The sequence below is a fragment of the Vanessa atalanta genome, chromosome 2 (assembly GCF_905147765.1).
Source record: "Vanessa atalanta chromosome 2, ilVanAtal1.2, whole genome shotgun sequence".
Lineage (NCBI taxonomy): Eukaryota > Metazoa > Arthropoda > Insecta > Lepidoptera > Nymphalidae > Vanessa > Vanessa atalanta.
The window spans coordinates 12,946,668-12,966,603 of NC_061872.1; the positions used below are offsets into that span (position 1 = coordinate 12,946,668).

The following is a 19,936-nucleotide window of genomic DNA, read 5'->3' on the forward strand; positions in this document are numbered from 1 at the left end:
GTCTAAAACTCACTTTAAGGGAAGTCATAAAATATACGGATCATGTTGGATATCGAATTTAATATAATTTTACATCTTTTCAGCACGATACTCACGTAGACGTGAACGCGAGAGGACCTCTAGGTATGACTCCTCTGATGGTCGCAGCTATAAGGGGCGGAGGCCTGGACACGGGCTCCGACGTCGAAGACGAACAGACGGCCCACATAATTTCGGAGCTGGTCGCTCAGGGAGCGCAGCTCAACGCCGCCATGGACAAGACCGGGGAGACCAGCTTGCACCTCGCCGCAAGGTGAGTGCCTCCTCGCGACGCCCACGGATCAGCTAACGCGCATATAAGTGTGTAATGTAACGCCTCCCCGGCGCAGGTACGCGCGCGCGGACGCCGCCAAGCGGCTGCTGGACGCGGGCGCCGACGCCAACTCGCAGGACAACACGGGCCGCACGCCGCTGCACTCCGCCGTGGCGGCCGACGCCATGGGCGTGTTCCAGATCCTGCTGCGCAACCGCGCCACCAACCTCAACGCGCGCATGCACGACGGCACCACGCCGCTCATCCTGGCCGCCAGGTGAGAACGTCGATCCTCTCTTTCCCCAGTTTTGTATTATATTAAAAAAATCATGCATATTTCTGTTTATCAATCAAATATAAAAGGGGTCTCGATTTATCTCGGACCTTTCGGAATTGTCAGTCTGTCCAGAACAAAGTTACAGTTTGTATTTTATGTGGCTCGACATCCCACAACGGTGCGGTATGCTTCAATAAAAATATTTAATCTTCGATTGTTAAATATTATTTTCACAAATCCCCTCAGGCTGGCCATAGAGGGCATGGTGGAGGACCTGATCAACGCGGACGCGGACATCAACGCGGCGGACAACAGCGGCAAGACGGCGCTGCACTGGGCCGCCGCCGTCAACAACGTGGACGCCGTCAACGTGCTGCTCGTGCACGGCGCCAACCGGGACGCGCAGGACGACAAGGTACACCACGTATCCTATTGCTGTAATATGCCTGACGTGAACATTATTGAACAGTGTTTTGAATCTTTCCTGATACAGTATCTCTAAATGTGCTATTTACAGAGCATTAGGAGCCATTTTTACCCTCAACCAATGACTATAAGCATATATAAGATTTTGAGCTCAATTAAACAATAATTTCTAACTAAACCAGGACGAGACCCCATTGTTCCTCGGAGCTCGGGAAGGTTCGTACGGCGCGTGTAAAGCGTTACTGGACGCGATGGCGAACAGGGAGATAACTGACCACATGGACCGACTGCCGCGAGACGTCGCTCAGGAGAGGATGCACGACGACATCGTGAGATTACTCGACGAGCACTGTCCGAGACCACCGCAACATCATCATCTGATGAGTGAGTTTATCCAAATTATTTACTGTTTAAACTTTTTAAATGCAATTAATTAAACTATCGCAGCTTATCCGTTGAATTTTGATAAAATCAAAGAAAATTTTATTTCATTTTATTGACTTGGTAATTGCGAAAGAGCAGTTTGGTAATATCAAATATAATTATTAAAAGTGCTTCCATTTTATAGTTATGTTTTTGACAGCAGTGAGACATGCAAACTAGCCTCCTCTTAATAAATATTTCTTACCAAATATACACACCTTCACAAGTATCATGGTTTCGTATATTAATCAATGGAATGTTCCCGCAGCGTCGCCCACGCCGCACCCGCAGCTGATCAGCCAGCCCACGGTGATCACGGCCAGCAAGGGCAAACCTAAGAAGCCCCGCGCGAAGCCTGGTCCTGACAGTCCGCAAGACGCGTACGAAACGACCATGCAAGCCTCACAAATGAGACGGTATGTACGCCAATATACAATTATATATGATAAATTTAGCTTTTTTATTTTCTAAATTAATAGTGCTATTTTGTGATGAGATAATGTATAGAATTAATAGTACAGTATATTGTAATATATATCTTAGAAAAATCTTAGATGCATTTTGTTTCTATGTTTTAAATATTAAAATTACTGATCTCCTTAAAGGTATTAATGTTTCTATGTTTTAAATATTAAAATTACTGATCTCCTTAAAGGTATTAACCTTTAAACAATTTAAAAAAATCTTTGTGTTTTAGAAAACCGAGTGTAAAAAAGAACAATAAGAAAGTGGCACAGGAAGTGCCCCAGAGTGTGGAGAGCTTGGCATTCAGTCTGAGCCCCGTTGAATCGCCGTTACAAAATTTACAGGTAAAATTATACATTAATTTAAAAATATGGTGAAAACCAAGTGATTTGATTTATTTATTATATTCTTTCATCTCTATCCTTGTCTGAATCGATTATTAAAGTCACAAACCGAAATTCGAAGGTTCTAGGTACCGCTGGTTCTAGTTTTATAGACTACTAAAGTTGAAATTATACTTTCGAGCACGATTAAAGTGAATTCTGTGTCGCTTTCAGGACCTACCGTCGCCGTACGACGCGACGTCGCTGTACTCAAACGCGATGGCGCAGTACCCGCCCGTGGAGCAGCTCGTGCAGCACAAGCAGCCGCCCAGCTATGACGACTGCGTCAAGGTATGTGGACTAGATTACCACAAATATTCAATACATGATAACAAAGTTTATCGAAATCCTAAATTGCAAATATATTTAAAAAAAGAAAAAGGATCGATAGCTCAACGGTATACAGCCACGGCGTCTATCCACTTATAAGTCGGAAGTACGATGACACCAGTTGTCTTAGTCTAGTTGAAGTTTTAATCTTAATTTGAAAGGAAAAGAAGTAATTGATAATTTCTCGAGCAGAAGTAAACAGTCGTCAGTTCCTAATATACAATAAGTATGTAATGAGTGTATGTTCCCGCAGACGGGGCAGGCGCTGCAGTACGGCGGCGGGCTGGGCGCCTCGCTGTCGCCGCCCTACTCCAACCACTCGCCCACGCACAGCAACCACACCACCTCGCCGCACGCCTACATCGGTAACTACCCCTCCTCTTCGCACGTGTTGAGGATGCCAGGTCTGAAGATCTTATGAGGTCCTGAGTTCGAACCTCGGATCGGGTCGAATATTTCTGCTTAAAATTTCAGGGAGGATCGAATAATAAGTCGAATAGTGGGATAAGATCGGATGTTTCGTGTTTTCTTCATTATTTGGTGTATACTACTTAAATTCAACTGTAAATCTAGAGACATTTCTCTCATTGGTATAGTTTGTTCCGGTCACATAGATACTTACACGATATTGTGACGTGTTCCATTTCAGATATAATTAATATTATCGTCTAATCACTATACTTTATTTTGAATACAAAATTTCTAAAAATGTTTAACGTCAGTAAGCTACATACTATGTGCTGCGCAGGCTCGCCGTCGCCCGGCAAGTCCCGGCCGTCGCTGCCGACGTCTCCGGCGCACATGGCGGCGCTGCGGCACCACCACCTGGACGCCGCCGCATACTCCGCGCTCGTGCACCTCAGTGAGTACCCGCACTCGCGTTGCTACTATTTTGTCGTCGCTCCAAGTGCGACTTTTGAGAACATAGGCCTGTGTCTGTCTCGTGACGTATAAGTTTTAAACGTATGCAATTATTTTTAAAATTAATATTGATTTAAACTACACAATGAACTGTCGCATGATAACCTAAACGATCACGTATCGTAAATGATTGTCACATATGCGTTTAGAATACTAATTCCATTAATATCATGGACCAATATTTAGATCCCCGTACATCTCCACCTATGTATTAGTGGTGTGTAATCTTTAATCCCGACGTTCGCCACCAGACGCCAACGGGCAGCACAACGCGCAGCTGCAGGCGGCCATGACGCACGCCGCCACGCTGGGGCAGGTGCAGGGCGCGCAGCACCCCGCCATCACCAACATCATGTCCGGTGAGTGCGCGGCCCGCCGGTCCGCCGAACCGGTCTCGTATTCCTATTACTCGCTATGCAATGTGTATCATATGTATCTACTGAAAGATTCTCGAAAATGTAGTGTTTGCTATGAAGCCATTTCAGTCACTAAAATGAATAATCGTGATTTTCAGGTCTCTATGGCAGTTGGGGTATGGGAGATACGTTCCCGACGCCCTCTCCGGAATCCCCCGACCACTGGTCCACGCCCTCTCCCCAGACGCCGCTCACTCAGTCCCCCCACTCGGACTGGTCTGACCGCGCTGCGCTCTCGCCTAACGATATACAGCAGACGAACAAAGGCACGACCGAGGCGTTCTATATATAATTAGAATTGAAACAACGCGTGAGGTCCTACTCGTCAATAAATTTTTGAACGGTGTTGCCGTCAATGATCTTATTTAAACGCCTGAGAGTTTTAACATTAAAAAATATTTGTAAATCGACGTAAATTATTGTTAAAAAAAAAGCGAATGAGTTTATTTGATCATATATTACACATCGGTTTTCAAAAAAGGAGATAGAAAAAGATTGGAGTGGATTTTCACATTGAACTCTGAAGGCTTTTAAACGTAATCGGCACCTTGTAAATTATACTAATGTTAAATTAGATAAGTTTATTGAAATGTATAAGTTTCGAAATCTCAAGGTGCTAAAGTGCCGTAGATGATAGACTGATTTGTATAGCCATGACATAGCATAGCATTTGAACGTGACATCCCATGACAGTACTCGGTGTATTATTGACGTCAGAATCTTGGAGATGAAATAATGACTATGTAATTATTATAATAAATAAAACGATTTTTAGTCGGAATGTTAATGTTATCTTGACACATTGAAATTATGTCTTAAAAAAGAAAAAAAAACGTCACAATTTATTATATTATCTGTGAACATATCAACGCTTCCACAGATAATCGTACTGTTTTGATAAAAATACACCAGAGTGTAACACGGACACCGTGAACTAGTTGTTATTGTTAAATGTGTTTTTATTTCTTGTTTTATATAAAACTGCGTTTTTAAAAATATTTAATTGGGAATTTTTCATCAACATACGAGATTGTTTTGCGTATTGACGTGAAAGGAAATTATTTATGTGTGATTCTTTAGCACGTAACATCTGTAATGTACTGTAGTGTATGTAGATTTTTTTTTTAATTTTAAGTAAATTTTATAGGCTAAGGTTAAATTATAAGTACTGACTAAGATTGACGCCTGTTTTTGAATGAATTTTAAAGTTTAATTTCTATGACGTAACTCGTAACAGGCATCAGTCTCAGTTCGATGTCGATAAATTAGATATTGTTTTTCCGCTTTTAAATCATTCCATTGTTGCTTCCAATACTTTTTATTGTGTGACGGTGACTTAAAACCAGGAAACGAACGTTACATTACAAGCAAACGAATGACATTGACATTAAACAAATTAAAAAATCTGTATTGTCACTCTTGAAAGTTCAATCTATTTTTATACTTTATTTTTTTGTTTTATCACTTTGCACAAGGAAATTATTCAGTCTCAATTAAATTTATCATAAAAGATTTTCGCATTGAGATTTGTTAATTTGCATTTTTTTTTCTCATAATTTTGTACAATTTACCATTTCTCAGTCGTCGTTTATCGTTGAAGTCACCGTTACGTATTTATTCCAAAAGTACGACGGATCGTACATTAAGATCTCATCATTCCAATGTTCGCTTTAATGAAACATTTATATTTGGGGTCACATATGCTCAATATTATTAATATCATTCATTCTCATGTATTTGTAATATATTATCTATAAGATTATTTTGTTAGCTAAGTTTTTAAAACTGCTGCCCACGTGTGAACGTCGCCTATATTATTGTAAATAATTAAAAAAATAATATTTAATGAAACTCGGAATCGTAAAATGATCTTCGTAGTTTAATATTAATGATAGTTTTTAATATTTTTTTTCACTGTGTCATTGTTATGTGCCAATGAGCCAAGTTTTGATATGAAACACGAGGAATCGGTGACTTTTATCATAAAATTAAAGCCTGTATGTGGGCGATTGTTTATCAAAATGTCGACAAATAAAATATTTTAATAGTGATAATTGTGTATTACTAGTACTAGTAAGTAGGGTACGTAATAAATGAAACGCGTGCTTCCTGTAATGCATTCTTTTATATAGTAAAATATCGTAAGAGTAAAGTAAATGTCAAGTGATAGAGAAAAATGTAAAGTACAAAATGAAATTTGATTTTTTTTTTTAATAATATGAAAACTTACCTAACTTAAACTTTTTGTGTTGAAACGTTCTTATTGTAAAAATATATCGTTGTGAATTAATTAAAAAAGTATAAATGACATCTTGGCACATTGTTAAAAGAATAAATGCATGTAAAATAGGGCACAAATTATTATATTTTCATCTCTTTGTGCCTTCAGACAATTTTAAGTATTGTAATAAACTATTACGTATAGTTTAAGTAAATTTTTAACTCTAAGACGCCTGTAAATACGTTTTTATCATTATTTTTATGAAATGCATTTCATTGTAAGATTCTAAAATTTGTGGAGAATAAACTCTTTAATATTTTCCCCTAACGGACAATAAAGTAATAAAATTAAAACGGTTTTCTTATTACAACTAAAACCTCAAATTAAAATTAAATATTTATTCGAATTCGAGATACCTTAACTAACCGGTAGAAAAAAAAGCCTCGCCTGTTTCTTACTTTCATGAGGAGACGTATACTGACCACTGTACGCCAAAAACCGATCTGTCCGGCACATTAGATATTTCACATCAATATAATCAAAGTACTACTAACAAAAGTATGATTACTAAAGACTTCATATACTTGGAACGTATCAAAAATATATATGACGAAATAAACCACCCACTCATCATAGATGTATTCTAGCATCACTATTAGTAGCAGCCTTCTTCTCAAAGGCAGAGGAGGCTTTAGCTCAGCAGTGGGAAAGTTACAGGCTTGCAATTCAGAACAGAATGGTTGAGGCCGTCAGCTACCTGTAGGACCCGACGAGGCAATAAATTCATTACCGGGCAGTAGCGCTGCAAGACGCGTGTGCCCCTCGGCCGATTTCGAACTTCTCAAGCGATTTTGATCTCTTAATTATATAGCTTAAAATTATTTCAAACGGAAAATGTTCGCCACGCCTCTGTTCTCTCGGTATGAATTGAGTTAGTATTGTTCAGTTCCGGCTTGAAGTGTGAGTCAGGGCACAGGCACAAGGAACATGACATCTTAGTTTTAAGATTGGTGGCGCATTCGCGATGATAAAATGGTTAAAATTTCTTACCACGCCAATTTTCACGGGTAGTGGTACCACTTTCCATTGGATAGACAATTTGTCCGTCCGCCTACTAGTATCATCTTCCTGCCGTTATCAAAATTTTCTTTGGGGTCGGCACAGCATGACTTCTTACATACTTCTCTGTCTGACGTCATCTCACAAGTAACATTCCAGCCATATCAAACATATAAAAAAAATATATTTTTCTTAAAAGACAAATATTCTTCAAAATGGACATATGTTTCATTCGAATATTTAATCCACTAACAATTTGATGATTCTCTGACTGTTTCCGTGTATGAAGAAGTTCTTTTGTGTGTAAGAAATAAAACTCGAAAAATACTTCGTTTATATTTCATGAATACCTTCAATATTTTTAATTTATTTATTTGAACAACATAAGTTATTTTAAAACGATAATACTTATTAGTCGTTTCAAATGCGATTTATATAAAGCAGGTACTCAACAAACTAACACGCCACGAATTGAAGTCACTTATAATAAACATAAAGTATTTTGAAAGTGATTTTGTTGAATAAAAATAGTTAAACAATTTAAAAGTGCATAGCGTTGTACATTTAAAACGTATAGCGAATGGTTTGTTATTATGAGTAAGTACATACTACAACAAAATATTACACATATTATATAATGTATTTAAGTTTTCAACATTATAGTAATATTAGTTTGATTTGATATCGTTAATTGTAGAGGCTTAATTAATATCTCAATGTTCGTACAAAGGTTAATCTTAAAATAAGGTTATATATAAAAAAAAATTGACGAAACGTTAACTTCTAGTGGAGTTCATGATTTTTAATTTAGAGAAGCCTCTTTTTTTTATAAAAACTATGACTCAATCGATAAATTGGATTATTGGAGTATTAGAAAAGTTTTTTTGTTTTTATTTTTTTTTAATTTTAGTTTGTAAGATTCGTCAGAAAACGTGCAAGCTTATATCACCTAACCATATTTTGTACCATTTAGCTGGTAGTTACACTTTATATAATATTTTTATCCAACTAAGAATCTACCAGTAAACAGTGTGGTTGCAGCCACGGGGCGACACGACCACGGGATGGTGGGCGGCGGTTACCGCTATGATGGTGATTACCGTCGCCACGATTCTCGGGAACACCGCGGTCCTGCTGGCGTTATGGAGGGTGAGGCGAGCGCCATCACATTATCCCTTGACGAGTTTGGTGTTAGCTGACTTGCTGGTTGGTATAATGGTCCAGCCGTTAGCAGCAGCGAGGGAATTATTTGTATTTAACTTGAGTAAGTATTACGAAAACTCAGTAATTTTCTGCTAAAAATTAATTTACCCTTTTATGACACAAGAATGGTGGTGGCGGAAAATAATCCATTCATCTATACATATAATAAAATTAGAGTGTCTGTTTGTAATACTAAAATAACCGCATTTTACTAAATGCGTATGTATATGTACACGGTACATATACCAAAATAACAATTTTTTTCACTTAACTTTAGTCTGTGGAACTAATCTCTGGAACGGCAGGACCGATTTTGACGTGATTTTCACTGGCAAATAGCTAATGTAATAAGGAGTTAGGCTACAATAATAACTTGTTAAATTCAAACGCGTACAAAGTCACGGGCACAGATAGTTTAATTATAAATTTTAGATTGGGCAATTTGCTCGTGCTGGAGTACAATGGATGTCTTATGTTGCACGGCATCTATCCTTTCTCTCTGTGCTCTGGGCTGGGAGCGTTGGTTTGGTATCACTGCACCACTAGCAAGAGCTCGCAGGGGAAAGAGAGCTAGGGTGCTGGCGGCTCTCGTATGGCCGGTCGCGACGTTGGTCGCTCTCCCTAATGCCTTCATACCGTCGCCGAGACATTTCCACCCCGGAGAATTGGAGAAGGCATGCACAGTTAATACGAATATTGGGTGAGATTTTATATAACTATATTCATCTTATTAATATTGATTGCGCCAATACTAAAATTAAATTGAAATTAGAACAACAATTGAAAAATAAAATTGCTCGATAGATGAGATCTGTTATAAACTTTTTGAAAGGTAAATTAAGCTATATGAAAAAGGAAATCTTTTTTATTTTTAATATTGATATGAATTCAACTCACAGGATTATCCATTCGGACTGCATTTCAATTGAAAAACAAAAACCGATCGTATTTAAAATACCTTGGTACTTTTATAATGACTGATCTTGATGTCATTTAACCATATAAACTTATTATCTATTTTAGTTCTCAATCTTCAGAATGTATATAATGTATAAAAAATGTATTCTACATTAGATTTATGATCATAAGGAGTTTTTTTCTAGATACGTCTTCTTTAGTATAACCTTCTCGTTTTACTTGCCCGCGGGCGTGCTTGTCACGCTGTATGGTTTTATCCTGCGCGCACTGTCCGCGCCGCCACCGATACGTGCACATCGTGGTCGGACTTCTTCTCACGCACCACAAGTATGTACACTCACTCACTGTCTCTCACACACACACACATACACGTTCACATTATCGTCTCATTATTATTTCAATCAAATGAAATGTTTTAAAGTAGCGAAGTACTTTTTAAATCTTTGTTAGACGGACGGCCAAATGGGCTACCTATGGATATTGTGGTATAATACAGATATAAGCAATTTTAACCATTCCAAAAATCATTCTACTAATATGCTTCAATTCAATGTCTGGAGATTTGATTAACAGAAGTATTTTCAGTAATTTTATGTAGATTTCTAATATTATTGTAATTGTATTCGGTCAATTTTATATATTCGTAAACGTCGAAAACAGCAACGGTACTTAGTAGGTACTGTGCAAAGCTCATTGTTTTAAGTAAATATTTCGGATTTCTACCAAGAAATGTATGTGCCAAAATATTGTCATATGCCGGTTTCTTGGCCATATTTTCTTCATTGTAAACTCATGAAAACTAAGTAGTATTTGCCCGAATCGGAAGCCTCAATTTTCAGTTAAAAATAGACTATCTGGGCTATTAAATTACGTAATACATCCATCTAAAAACTGGTACATTCAATCACATAAGATATCCACATTTTTTTACATATTATATTAAATAAAAAATTTAAAAGCGTTTTTTGTTACAGAGGCTGCACTTAAGTACCGTATCAGGCAAATATCCGTTACAAAAATCCGAAATAAAGACTGACAACAATCAAAACATCGACGTGTATGTAGACATGTGTATAATGATACTGCTTGATAACATTTGAATTTAAATTTGTTAATGAAACTAAGTTGAATGACCTTTAATATTTTTTTCAGTGATTTGTCACCAAAGGGCTATTTGAACTTACCAAATGCACCAAATATGGGCTGTACTGCGCAATCTACTGGCAATTGTAGTGCCCAGTGAGTTTGATAATTTACTTAAAGCTAATAATTGTATAAAACAATGCATTTATATTGCCCTTTTACTAGTACTTCCATTTTTGTTTCACCTAGATTGAGAGAATATTTGAAAAAACCCCTAATATGATACCTAAAAAAATTTAGGTTTCGAGTGTCTAATATTAATTAACTTTAGTAAATACTGTAGACGAAAAGCGATTTTTTTTTGTTATTAATTTATACTTTTGAAAATATTTGTTTATTTATAAACTCATCTAAATATTTATCTTGTACAAGGATTTAATGATTATTAAAATTATTTTGTATAATATGTTTATTTAATTTCACATCTGTATTTAATGTCATGGATATAGTTATGTTATAAATGAATCTATTTCCAGTGGTATAGGGCAAAATATAACGACATAGTATTAGACCTAGGTACTGTACTTATGACATTTCTAATATTGACGCTTATTTTAAATTTCAGTGCGAATTTTATACTGCGTCAACGGCGCGCCACTCGGACTATAGTGATGCTGATGGCGCTGTTTCTCGTCTGTTGGACGCCATACTTCATCATGTTGCCATTAGGTCGTTAATTTAATTAATTATCTACTATCTCTGTTAATTCTTTACATAGTAATAATAATGGAAATTAGTAACACTCCCTCATGAGGAGCATCTTGTACAATCTATATTGGTTCCGACCAAATAGCCACGTTAAATAAAATTTCAGAGTCATGAATAAAGTATTATAATTGCAGACTCCGTCTGCGACTGTGTTTGGGAGACGACTTGGCAATGGTGCACTTGGCTGGGTTATATAAACTCCGCGCTGAACCCACTCGTGTACGCCGCCGCGTCGCCCAGTGTGAGACGAGCCTTGCACACATCACTCACGAGCTCCGGATCCAGACACGTCGAAATGCCATTAACGCCACGAGTGAGGAGAGCTTGAGTAAGTTTAAGTAGGTAAATATTTATATCTTTCAGTTATGTTTTGATTACAATTGAATAGAACAACCCTTGTTTCTATGTATTAGAAAACCTCAATACTAATAGCATGGCTACTGGTTTGAACCTGGTTGAATTATCAGAGAAGTGTTTTTATTAATTATACCAGGTTTGGTGGTTTTTGGTTTTTAAATACGAAGTCAATGAAGTTTTCAAAATAAAATATGACAAAGAAATAAAGAAGTACATTAAACATTAACAGCCTATAAATGTTACTGCCGGGCTAAGGCCACCTCTTTCTTTGAGGAGAAGGTTTAGAGCATATTCCACCAAGCTGGTCCAATGCGGGTTGGTGGAATACACATGCGGCAGAATTTTGTTGAAATTAGACACGTGCAGGTTTTCTCACGATGTTTTCCGTGACCGCCGAGCACGAGATGAATTGTAAAAACAAATTAAGCACATGGAAATTCAGTGGTGCTTGCCTGGGTTTGTACCCGAAATCATCGGTTAAGATGCACGCGTTTCAACCACTGGGCCATCTCAGCTCACAAATAAAAAAGTAGGTATTTATGAATTATTTTTGGATTAACCCAAGCTGACTATAAGGTCGAATATGTAATCACCACGTTAAAACATTTCTTATTTTGAGCTTGATCCTTAAGCAGGCGAATATCCCGATGCACAATGCCACAAACTTACCTGGTGGCCAAAATTAGAACTAACGACCCCGATAACTTATTAGCCTTTTCTTCGAGTAATATAAATGAAAAATCAATTGAAATAAATATTCTTTATTTACACATATTCGATTAGTGTACATTTCTTTGGTATAACCTACCCATTCATGTCTTTAATATCGAAAAATTGCACTCAGAAAATACTGCATCAATATCAGTGGAAAAAACATTATATAAATCTACTCTTAATTAAAATATACAATTCAACAACAAACAACAACGGCGATAATATTATTTACAACTTATCATAAAATTTTTAACTATATCCCATTACAAGAAACGGATGAATTTATAAAAGGTATTCTGTTTTATATATTTTAATATGCGTTCATTTTAAAAATATATTTTAATTTTCAGTTTTGATTGATTTTTTTGCGTGTAAATACTATTTATAAGTATAAGTATTTTACTTAATTAAAATTGTTTTATTACAATAGTTCTCATCAAAAAGCCTCGAAATTTAATGGGATATATTAACGATTGTGCTTATTAAAACATCTCTTTAAATATTAACAATGGCTGGAAGTTATAGAATATAATTTTTTTTTTTTTAAATTATTTTTGCCATAAAAGTAATTTTAAGTAGGTTAGAATGTATTCATTTATAAAAAATAGAATTCAAAAGGAACTTTACATGTTGAAAATAAGTATTCTTAATTGTTGCTACGTATTTCGACCTTAACACTGGAATTGCCTTCGTTGACAGGTTACGCCATCTTTTTCGAGACTGTCAGTTTGGAAATTGTGTAAACTTCAACAATGACGTCTACAATTTCATCGTTACAATTCTGAAGTTCACAATTAAACTTACCAGAAATTGTCAAAATAAACAAGATGGCGAGAATCAGAACACAACAAAATGGCCGTTAACGAGCGAAGATGGCGATAGCGCACAAAATGGCGGCAACTGTCGCGGGCGGGGAAATGGCGCTCGCTCCACCGAAATCCTTGGCGTCGGGCGAGCAAGTCTTACAAGTGCAGCGTCCGGACAGACAATATCCTGGCTCGTCTTCCTCTGATACGCATTCCTGTAAATTACACAATTTTTCAATGACGTTGAAATAAATTAATGATTTTGTGTGAAAACGAATTACCTTTAGTGAAATCGAATATTTTCTATTTGTATGTGTTATATGTATAAGTGTCTCTTTCTAACTGCTACGATTTCATACTTCGAGATGACTTCTCTATCTCTTTTATGTAAAATACAGATTAAATATTAAAATTACGCATTGTTGCTAATATATTTTGTATATGTTGTTTAACATATTTTGTGAGAACATAAGACGCTCAGAGAGAAAATCTCATTGCGAAATATATTCCATATAAATAGGTGTTTCGTTTCATGTATATTCCCTTTGAGCTATTTCATTTCACGAACTAAAAACTAGGTCAATATATTCTCAATATGATATGAGTTAAGTAAAAATTATCGAGTAGTTTTAACTTGAGAGTGCTAGAAATACGTTCTAATTTTATAATCAAATGTTCTATTCATTACAGCACACCCACGATCAATTACAATTCACGTAACTTACTGAATTAATGGCTATACATAGAACGTCAATTGCTTTTAAAATAATCGCTTAGTATATTACAAATAGCATATGTAACTAAAACGTGTACAAAAAATAAAATAAACATAATAAATTTGATACATATTAAAGGTATAGCTGTTGTTATTTGTTGCCGTACCTCATCCCGGTCGCACTCCTGTCCGGGGCGTTTTCGTCGCCAACAACGCGGAGGATTTCCAGCGGCTCGAGCGTCGTATGCGCACGCGCAAGTCCCGCCCAGACACAGGGCTGCCCCTGGAGAAGGGGCCTCAGCCACTCCGGCTAAAGCGTCACATTGGACGTCGTACTGGCAGGGGTCATCGAGGGCCTTTGCAGCTGTGTACAAAATATTATTAGAAATTGTTACTCTTTAAGGCAGAAGACAGATTATTTAATGGTATGGGATGATAAGGTCGCCTTCTCTCATAATTTGTTATAATGCTTAGAATAATAGAACTACAATTGCTATAGAATTCTCCATACTACCAGCGTCGGACACACTAGAAGCAAATTGTATTAATTAAATGTAAATCAACTAAACATTAATATGGCGATGGTCAAATAAAGTATACTCACACTCGAAACAAGCGTTGATGTCCTTGTAGGCGACCCAGCTGTCCCGGCAGCGACAGGTCCCGCGACACTCGAGCCCCGCGCCCGCGCACTGCAGCTCGTCTTCGCACTCCTCGCCGAGAGCTGCGTCCCGGACGCACCTGGGACAGCACCGATTAATATTTAAAAGAAGATTTGGTAGTAGTTATTTAATAAAATAAATCGAATAATGGTCTTAATAGGAAGTAACTCGGTCTTCTTCTAGCTTAAACCGCTGAACGAAATTAGATAAAATTTGGTAGGGAAATAGTTTGAGTCCCGGGAACATAGGCTACTTTTTTAGGTCACGCCTAATTTTATCCCTCAAGGGGGTAAAATGAGAAGTAGGTTTGTGTGTCATAGGTAAAGTTTTATAAATTTCGCGCGGTTAAAGTTTCAGCTTGTTAATGTACCTATATTTAAAAAAAACAATAAAAAATATATCACATATCAAAGGAAAACAGACATTAAACACAATTATTGTATAAAAATACATAATAATTAGTACGTTGGTATTTTAGTTGAATTCTAGGCCTTTTATTAACTATTCATATAAAGACATCAAGTAGTTTTTGAAAAAAATCGCATACAAACATGTTGTATACAGAGACATCTTATATATAAATAGCGTAACCCAAATTTTGTCCTAGACGATGGGCCGATAGCTGCACATAAAAGATCGTCTATGGTCTTATTTTGAAGAGCTGCAGCCGTAAATGTTAAAAAAAAAAAAACAAAAAATCCTAAAACATGCGGACGGACGTCGTCAGTTTACAATGAAATTAAACCAAAACAATATTTGTCATAGGGTTCGAAATTAGCAATTAAATCTGTTGAATAAATGCAAAAAAGTTTCGCGTTCAACCCAATATTTATTATTAAGGTCGGAATGATGAAAAACTAACTAATATATACCTACGCTGCTTCTGTTCTTCGACTAACAATATTAAATAGCAATTCAGTTCAACTTATCTATGTCAACTCACATCAATCGATACGTTTATTGGTAATTAATTATTTGTAAAGAATTTAAATTGACACTTAATTACACAAAAATAAAACATCTAAATTATTATTTATTTTTTATTCATAATTGATTACGTTTTTACACTGTAACTAAAAACGCAGGCGGAAATCTGAAATCTGAGCTCCTGGTGATAGATTACATTAAATAATCAATTTTATTTTCTCATACAAAAATTGACTCGTCACTGCAAAATGAGCCTAAAATACAACACAGACGTTTTATAGAAGCAAAATTCAATTCATTATACTGTTAGCAAAGCCGTCTAGTAACAGTCCCTAGCACTGATCAATGATTAAAAATGTTAATATTCGATACTCAAATATTCTCATAATATATATATCTAGGCAGTGGCGTAGCTAGATGGACAAGGGCCCCGGTGCATAGAAAAAGAAACAGGCCCTCAACCCCTCTTTAACTTATATTGCGCTTCAAAATTATAGATAGGAATAAAAATAGGATACAGGATACATTGAGACGTACATTAGTAGGCTAAATCCAGATGTCATCTCTATTCAAAGCTTAGGTTAGAGGGCCCCTGAGCTCCAGGGCCCTGGTGCACTGCACCACCTGGCCCTACGATATCTAGGTAGTGTCACACTACGAAAGAATTACGACAATAGACCAACCGACTATATTATCTTGGTGTGCGTGACCACTACGCTTGACACTCGCCAAGCAGCATACTTTACTTTACTAGTGTGCGTGCACTTAATGGCCACTGTTGACAACTATTTTTTGTCAATCTATACATATGAATAATCAAAGAAAATAGGCTAAAGCGCTTTTGAATAGTCATGTTTATAGTCATATAATTCTATTAATCAGTAATATATCATATGATAAATTTTAAATCCTCAAAACTACAACACTAACAAACACTATTAGAAGAAATGGACTGCCTAAGGGATATGATCTTGGCTGAATCGAAATCTTCCATCGGAGAGTCCCATTGGAGAGGGAGAGGGAGATACGAATATACAAATTTTAGAGTTGTCAGACGTGAAACGCACAAATGTATGTCAGACAATTTTTTATTTGATATCCGAGATGGCCAAAGGTTAGAACACGTGCATCTTAACCGATGATTGCGGGTTCAAACAAAGCCAGCAAAGAACCACCAAATTTCCATGTACTTAATTTGTTTTATTATTCATATATCGTGCTTAGTGGTGAAGAAAAACTTCGTGATGAAATCTGCATATATGTAATTTCAATGAGATTCTGCCCAAATTGGGTACCTTACTGTGATACAAGTCTTACGAAGAACCTTGATCGGGCGCGAAAAGAATATCATTTTAAAGTAAGTATTTTAAAAAAGTCACAATTTCTGACAATAAAGGAAGATAATTATTCCTATAAAAAGTCCTGAACCACAAGGGCTTCTTAAAAAAATTGTACATTTTAATATACAATGCAATATAGTAAAGAGTTGATAGAGTAATTACCGTGTTCCGTTATCTCTAGGACTGAACTGAAGCTGGCAGGTGCAGAAGCCTCGCACGCAGAACGCTTGCCGCTCAGTAACAGGAGCCCCAAGGTAGCAGTTCTGATCGACCACGCATCGTTCTCCGATTACTGAAATTTATTTATTTACTTATTAGCGACTACTCTTTACTTGGTGGGAGGGCTTCGAGCAAGCCCTTCTGGGTAGATACGACCAGGTAGGATAGATAGTATTAACAATATTTAGTGTTGTTGTGTTCCCGTTTGAAGGGTTAGTGAGAAAGTGTGAATACGTCTAAGTTCCCAAAGTTGGTGGAGCATTGGGTAAGTGAGAAAATTTCATAAGCTCTTAATGTCTATTATTGAAAAACCTCTGTGGTTAAAGTTTAATAATTGACGATACACACAAAATTAATACCAATCTTTCTGGACCCAAGCGTATGCGGAAGACGTAGAATCGATAGCTATGAAGTGGATTTTAATTGGTCAATGATGATGATGACGATAATAAACATCAATACATAAACGAGACAGCTTACCAGCAGTTTCGTAACAGCGGTCGGTTTCTAAGTGCGCGGTGGGTGCGCAGGCACACGCACCATTCGCGCACTCGGAGTGCACGCCCATTGTTGAGTGACACTGGATATGTTGAACGCATTCCTCGCCATTACGTGCCTCTGGAAAAAATGTAAGAATATTGTAGTCGTAACGTTTTATTCTAAACCTACGGAGGGACTTTGAACAAAATTACATTCTGCATTACGACCCTTCTAAGTAAATTCGCAACCAAACACTAGTTTTAATCTCATTTGGGTAGTATTTATCATTTAAATAATGTTTTAGAATCTTCGGAAAACTTAGTCATTTCGTTTTAATGCTTGAATGAGCAATCCTATACTACCAGAGAGATTTAAGGTGCAGGACTCTCAGTTTTACATCATTATGAGGCACGGCATTGTAATAGACAGAAAACCCACCATTTGGGCTCATTTTTTCGGAATATGCAGCTTTATGAAGCTAGACTACGAAAAAAAATTTCAACATCGGGATTACCTTTTAGGCAGCCTTTATGTGTACTGTTGACAGCCGCGTACACGAAACCGTCTTTACAGACGCAATAGCTGCTCTGTCTGCAGAATGCATTGTCAGGACATTCGATGTCCACGTTACATACATTGCCCGTCCTGCCTGGAAATAAAAAATTAAAAAATCAATATCACATTCACAGATTAAAAAACTAAAAGAGTAGAAATGTATCGCTAGATAGAACAACATAGGGTTCTTGATCTTATATCACAGGTTGAAATATTAACGTAACGTAACGTAACGCATCCCACTCGTGAATCCAACTTACGGTGATACGCTAGTTGAATCCTTTGATAGTTATAAATTAGCATTTTTGTAGTCAATCTCACATGTTATGACTTTCAGACGATTCAAGATTGTGTTTTACAGTGATTTTCTAATTAGTTTTGACAGAATGCGGGTCGTTTTTTGCAGACGTTAAGCACATCAAGTGCCCGGGTGCAGTCAGAGTTCTGGCGATTAGCCCTGTCCCGTAAAAATAGATTTTAAAACACCTCGGGAGCGTCACCGATAGTTAAAGACGTAAGGTTTTGGACTCTTGAGTCTAGAGGGGCCTGAATTTGTGTATAAGATAGGCGTAAGATAGCTATTTACACTAACTTACCGCAATTATGCTGTGCAAAAACACGGCGCTGCTCTCTTTCTCTAGATTTGCAAGTAGTATAAAAAACTTAAGCTCAAAAATGTTCTCGCATTAAAATATTTTATCATTAATAATATCATCCTGCTTCAGTAGCTTGACCGCGTTAATAAAATTGGGCCTTTTAATTTTATTCCTTTGTAAGATCAACGAATAAAAAAACAAACAATGAAACACATACCAGATTAGTTAACGCTATTTATTTTATAAAAAAAAACAATGGATGAATTATTCGCATTTCGAACGCCGATCATACTCCTATTATTACAATTTAGCAACACGATATAATGAGCTGAAAAACAATAGTCCATCCATTGTATCCGAGAACAATTGTTTTATATATTTGTAAAAGATTTTCATATGCGATTTAATTTTTGTACCATAATTCGTTCGCTTATTTTAAAACGGGGTATTAATTTGATTATATTGATACACGCTGATTACTAATGAAATTTTAGCATACGTGTAACCACTAGCATCCGAGTAGCGTGTATGTAAGTTTCAAAACAGAGAATTAGGATTTGTGCGAACTAACGAAGAAGGCGCAAAAATTCGCGTCGCGCGTTAGGGAATAACCGATGTTGGTCAAGTCTTGGACCATCGGAATGAATTGGACCATTGAAACCTTATTAAAGGAAGGGAATATCGCCAGAACACTGCTCGCACCCAGGTGCTTGTTCTGCTTAAGGCTGCGTAAACATTTACTTTTTACCGATTAAATCAGATTATTGTTATTTATAAACAATTGCTAACTTTCTCGCATAACCGTTACACAGAAAGTTCTCGGACGGAATTATATTATTAATTTTTACGACTGTGAAACTTACATTAAGGTCCACAAATATCGTTCGCTTTTGTAAAATGCGCGCTATCTGGGTCAGCTCTGCGAGCGTCGACTATGGCGATTAGAATTTAACTTCTATTAATTCTATACACAATAACGCCATTTATATTTATTAAAGTATTTATTATATCTACGAAATAAATTATATGGATTCGTATGACAGTATAACTTAACCATGAATTCATGGGAATGAGCCTCCAGGCTGTTTCAAATAACGAAAATATGTTTATTGTTTTTGTACGTGAACTTTTGTTAAAATGAAATAATAAAAAAAAAAAACTAAATCCCGCTGAGTCTCTTTCGCCGGATCTTCTCAGGTCCGAGGTGTTAATTTCCGAACCGGTGGTAGATTTTTGACTATCAATAAGCAAGTGTAACACTTCCATATTGAATAAAGATTTTTGACTTTGACTTTGAATGTATCTAATCTATGTATGGGCCGAGATGGCCCAGTGGTTAGAACGTGTGCATCTTAACCGATGATTTCGGGTTCAAACCCA

General features: G+C 36.7%; 3 protein-coding genes across 6 annotated transcripts in view; 2 read left to right on the forward strand and 1 right to left on the reverse strand.

Annotated features, from left to right (window-relative positions):
- The window catches only part of LOC125075756 (neurogenic locus Notch protein), a 112,624-nt gene extending 106,182 nt beyond the window's left edge, over positions 1-6,442 (forward strand). The window contains exons 23-33 of one of the 2 annotated variants that reach the window (XM_047687491.1): positions 84-292; positions 369-569; positions 816-984; positions 1,178-1,214; positions 1,798-1,834; positions 2,116-2,227; positions 2,441-2,557; positions 2,850-2,961; positions 3,345-3,458; positions 3,769-3,876; positions 4,032-6,442. In XM_047687491.1, the coding sequence (XP_047543447.1) occupies positions 84-292; positions 369-569; positions 816-984; positions 1,178-1,214; positions 1,798-1,834; positions 2,116-2,227; positions 2,441-2,557; positions 2,850-2,961; positions 3,345-3,458; positions 3,769-3,876; positions 4,032-4,225 (1,410 nt within the window). In that variant the 3' untranslated portion in view covers positions 4,226-6,442. Of the gene's footprint in view, positions 1-83; positions 293-368; positions 570-815; positions 985-1,177; positions 1,380-1,686; positions 1,835-2,115; positions 2,228-2,440; positions 2,558-2,849; positions 2,962-3,344; positions 3,459-3,768; positions 3,877-4,031 lie in introns of both variants that reach the window. The other variant, XM_047687481.1, reaches the window with a different exon arrangement.
- Positions 6,443-7,653: 1,211 nt separating this feature from the next.
- LOC125074428 (octopamine receptor-like) lies at positions 7,654-11,519 on the forward strand. 2 transcript variants are annotated; one of them, XM_047685773.1, is made up of 8 exons: positions 7,654-7,810; positions 8,244-8,477; positions 8,849-9,116; positions 9,520-9,661; positions 10,309-10,391; positions 10,487-10,573; positions 11,043-11,146; positions 11,320-11,519. In XM_047685773.1, the coding sequence occupies exons 1-8, from the start codon at positions 7,807-7,809 to the stop codon at positions 11,511-11,513; spliced, it is 1,116 nt and encodes a 371-aa protein (XP_047541729.1). In that variant the 5' UTR covers positions 7,654-7,806; the 3' UTR covers positions 11,514-11,519. The 2 variants fall into 2 exon arrangements, with proteins under 2 accessions (XP_047541729.1, XP_047541736.1); XM_047685780.1 differs by having other exon boundaries at positions 8,255-8,477.
- A 768-nt stretch (positions 11,520-12,287) lies between these two features.
- LOC125074713 (prion-like-(Q/N-rich) domain-bearing protein 25) overlaps positions 12,288-19,936 on the reverse strand; it is a 39,401-nt gene continuing 31,752 nt past the window's right edge. Inside the window, exons 3-9 of one of the 2 annotated variants that reach the window (XR_007120158.1) lie at positions 17,920-18,054; positions 17,406-17,543; positions 16,869-16,998; positions 14,382-14,518; positions 13,945-14,141; positions 13,061-13,277; positions 12,288-12,984 (exon numbers count right to left, since the gene is read on the reverse strand). Coding sequence is in view for 1 of the 2 variants with exons in the window: in XM_047686127.1 (XP_047542083.1) it covers positions 13,116-13,277; positions 13,945-14,141; positions 14,382-14,518; positions 16,869-16,998; positions 17,406-17,543; positions 17,920-18,054 (899 nt within the window). In the remaining variant the exon portion in view is untranslated. Of the gene's footprint in view, positions 13,278-13,944; positions 14,142-14,381; positions 14,519-16,868; positions 16,999-17,405; positions 17,544-17,919; positions 18,055-19,936 lie in introns of both variants that reach the window. The other variant, XM_047686127.1, reaches the window with a different exon arrangement.

Excerpts from the sequence above, each read along its gene's own strand:
- LOC125074428 (XM_047685773.1), top strand. Across the intron at positions 8,478-8,848 it reads ATTATTTGTATTTAACTTGA|ATTGGGCAATTTGCTCGTGC; the intron begins GTAAGTATTACG and ends TATAAATTTTAG. Across the intron at positions 9,662-10,308 it reads CTTCTTCTCACGCACCACAA|AGGCTGCACTTAAGTACCGT; the intron begins GTATGTACACTC and ends TTTTTGTTACAG.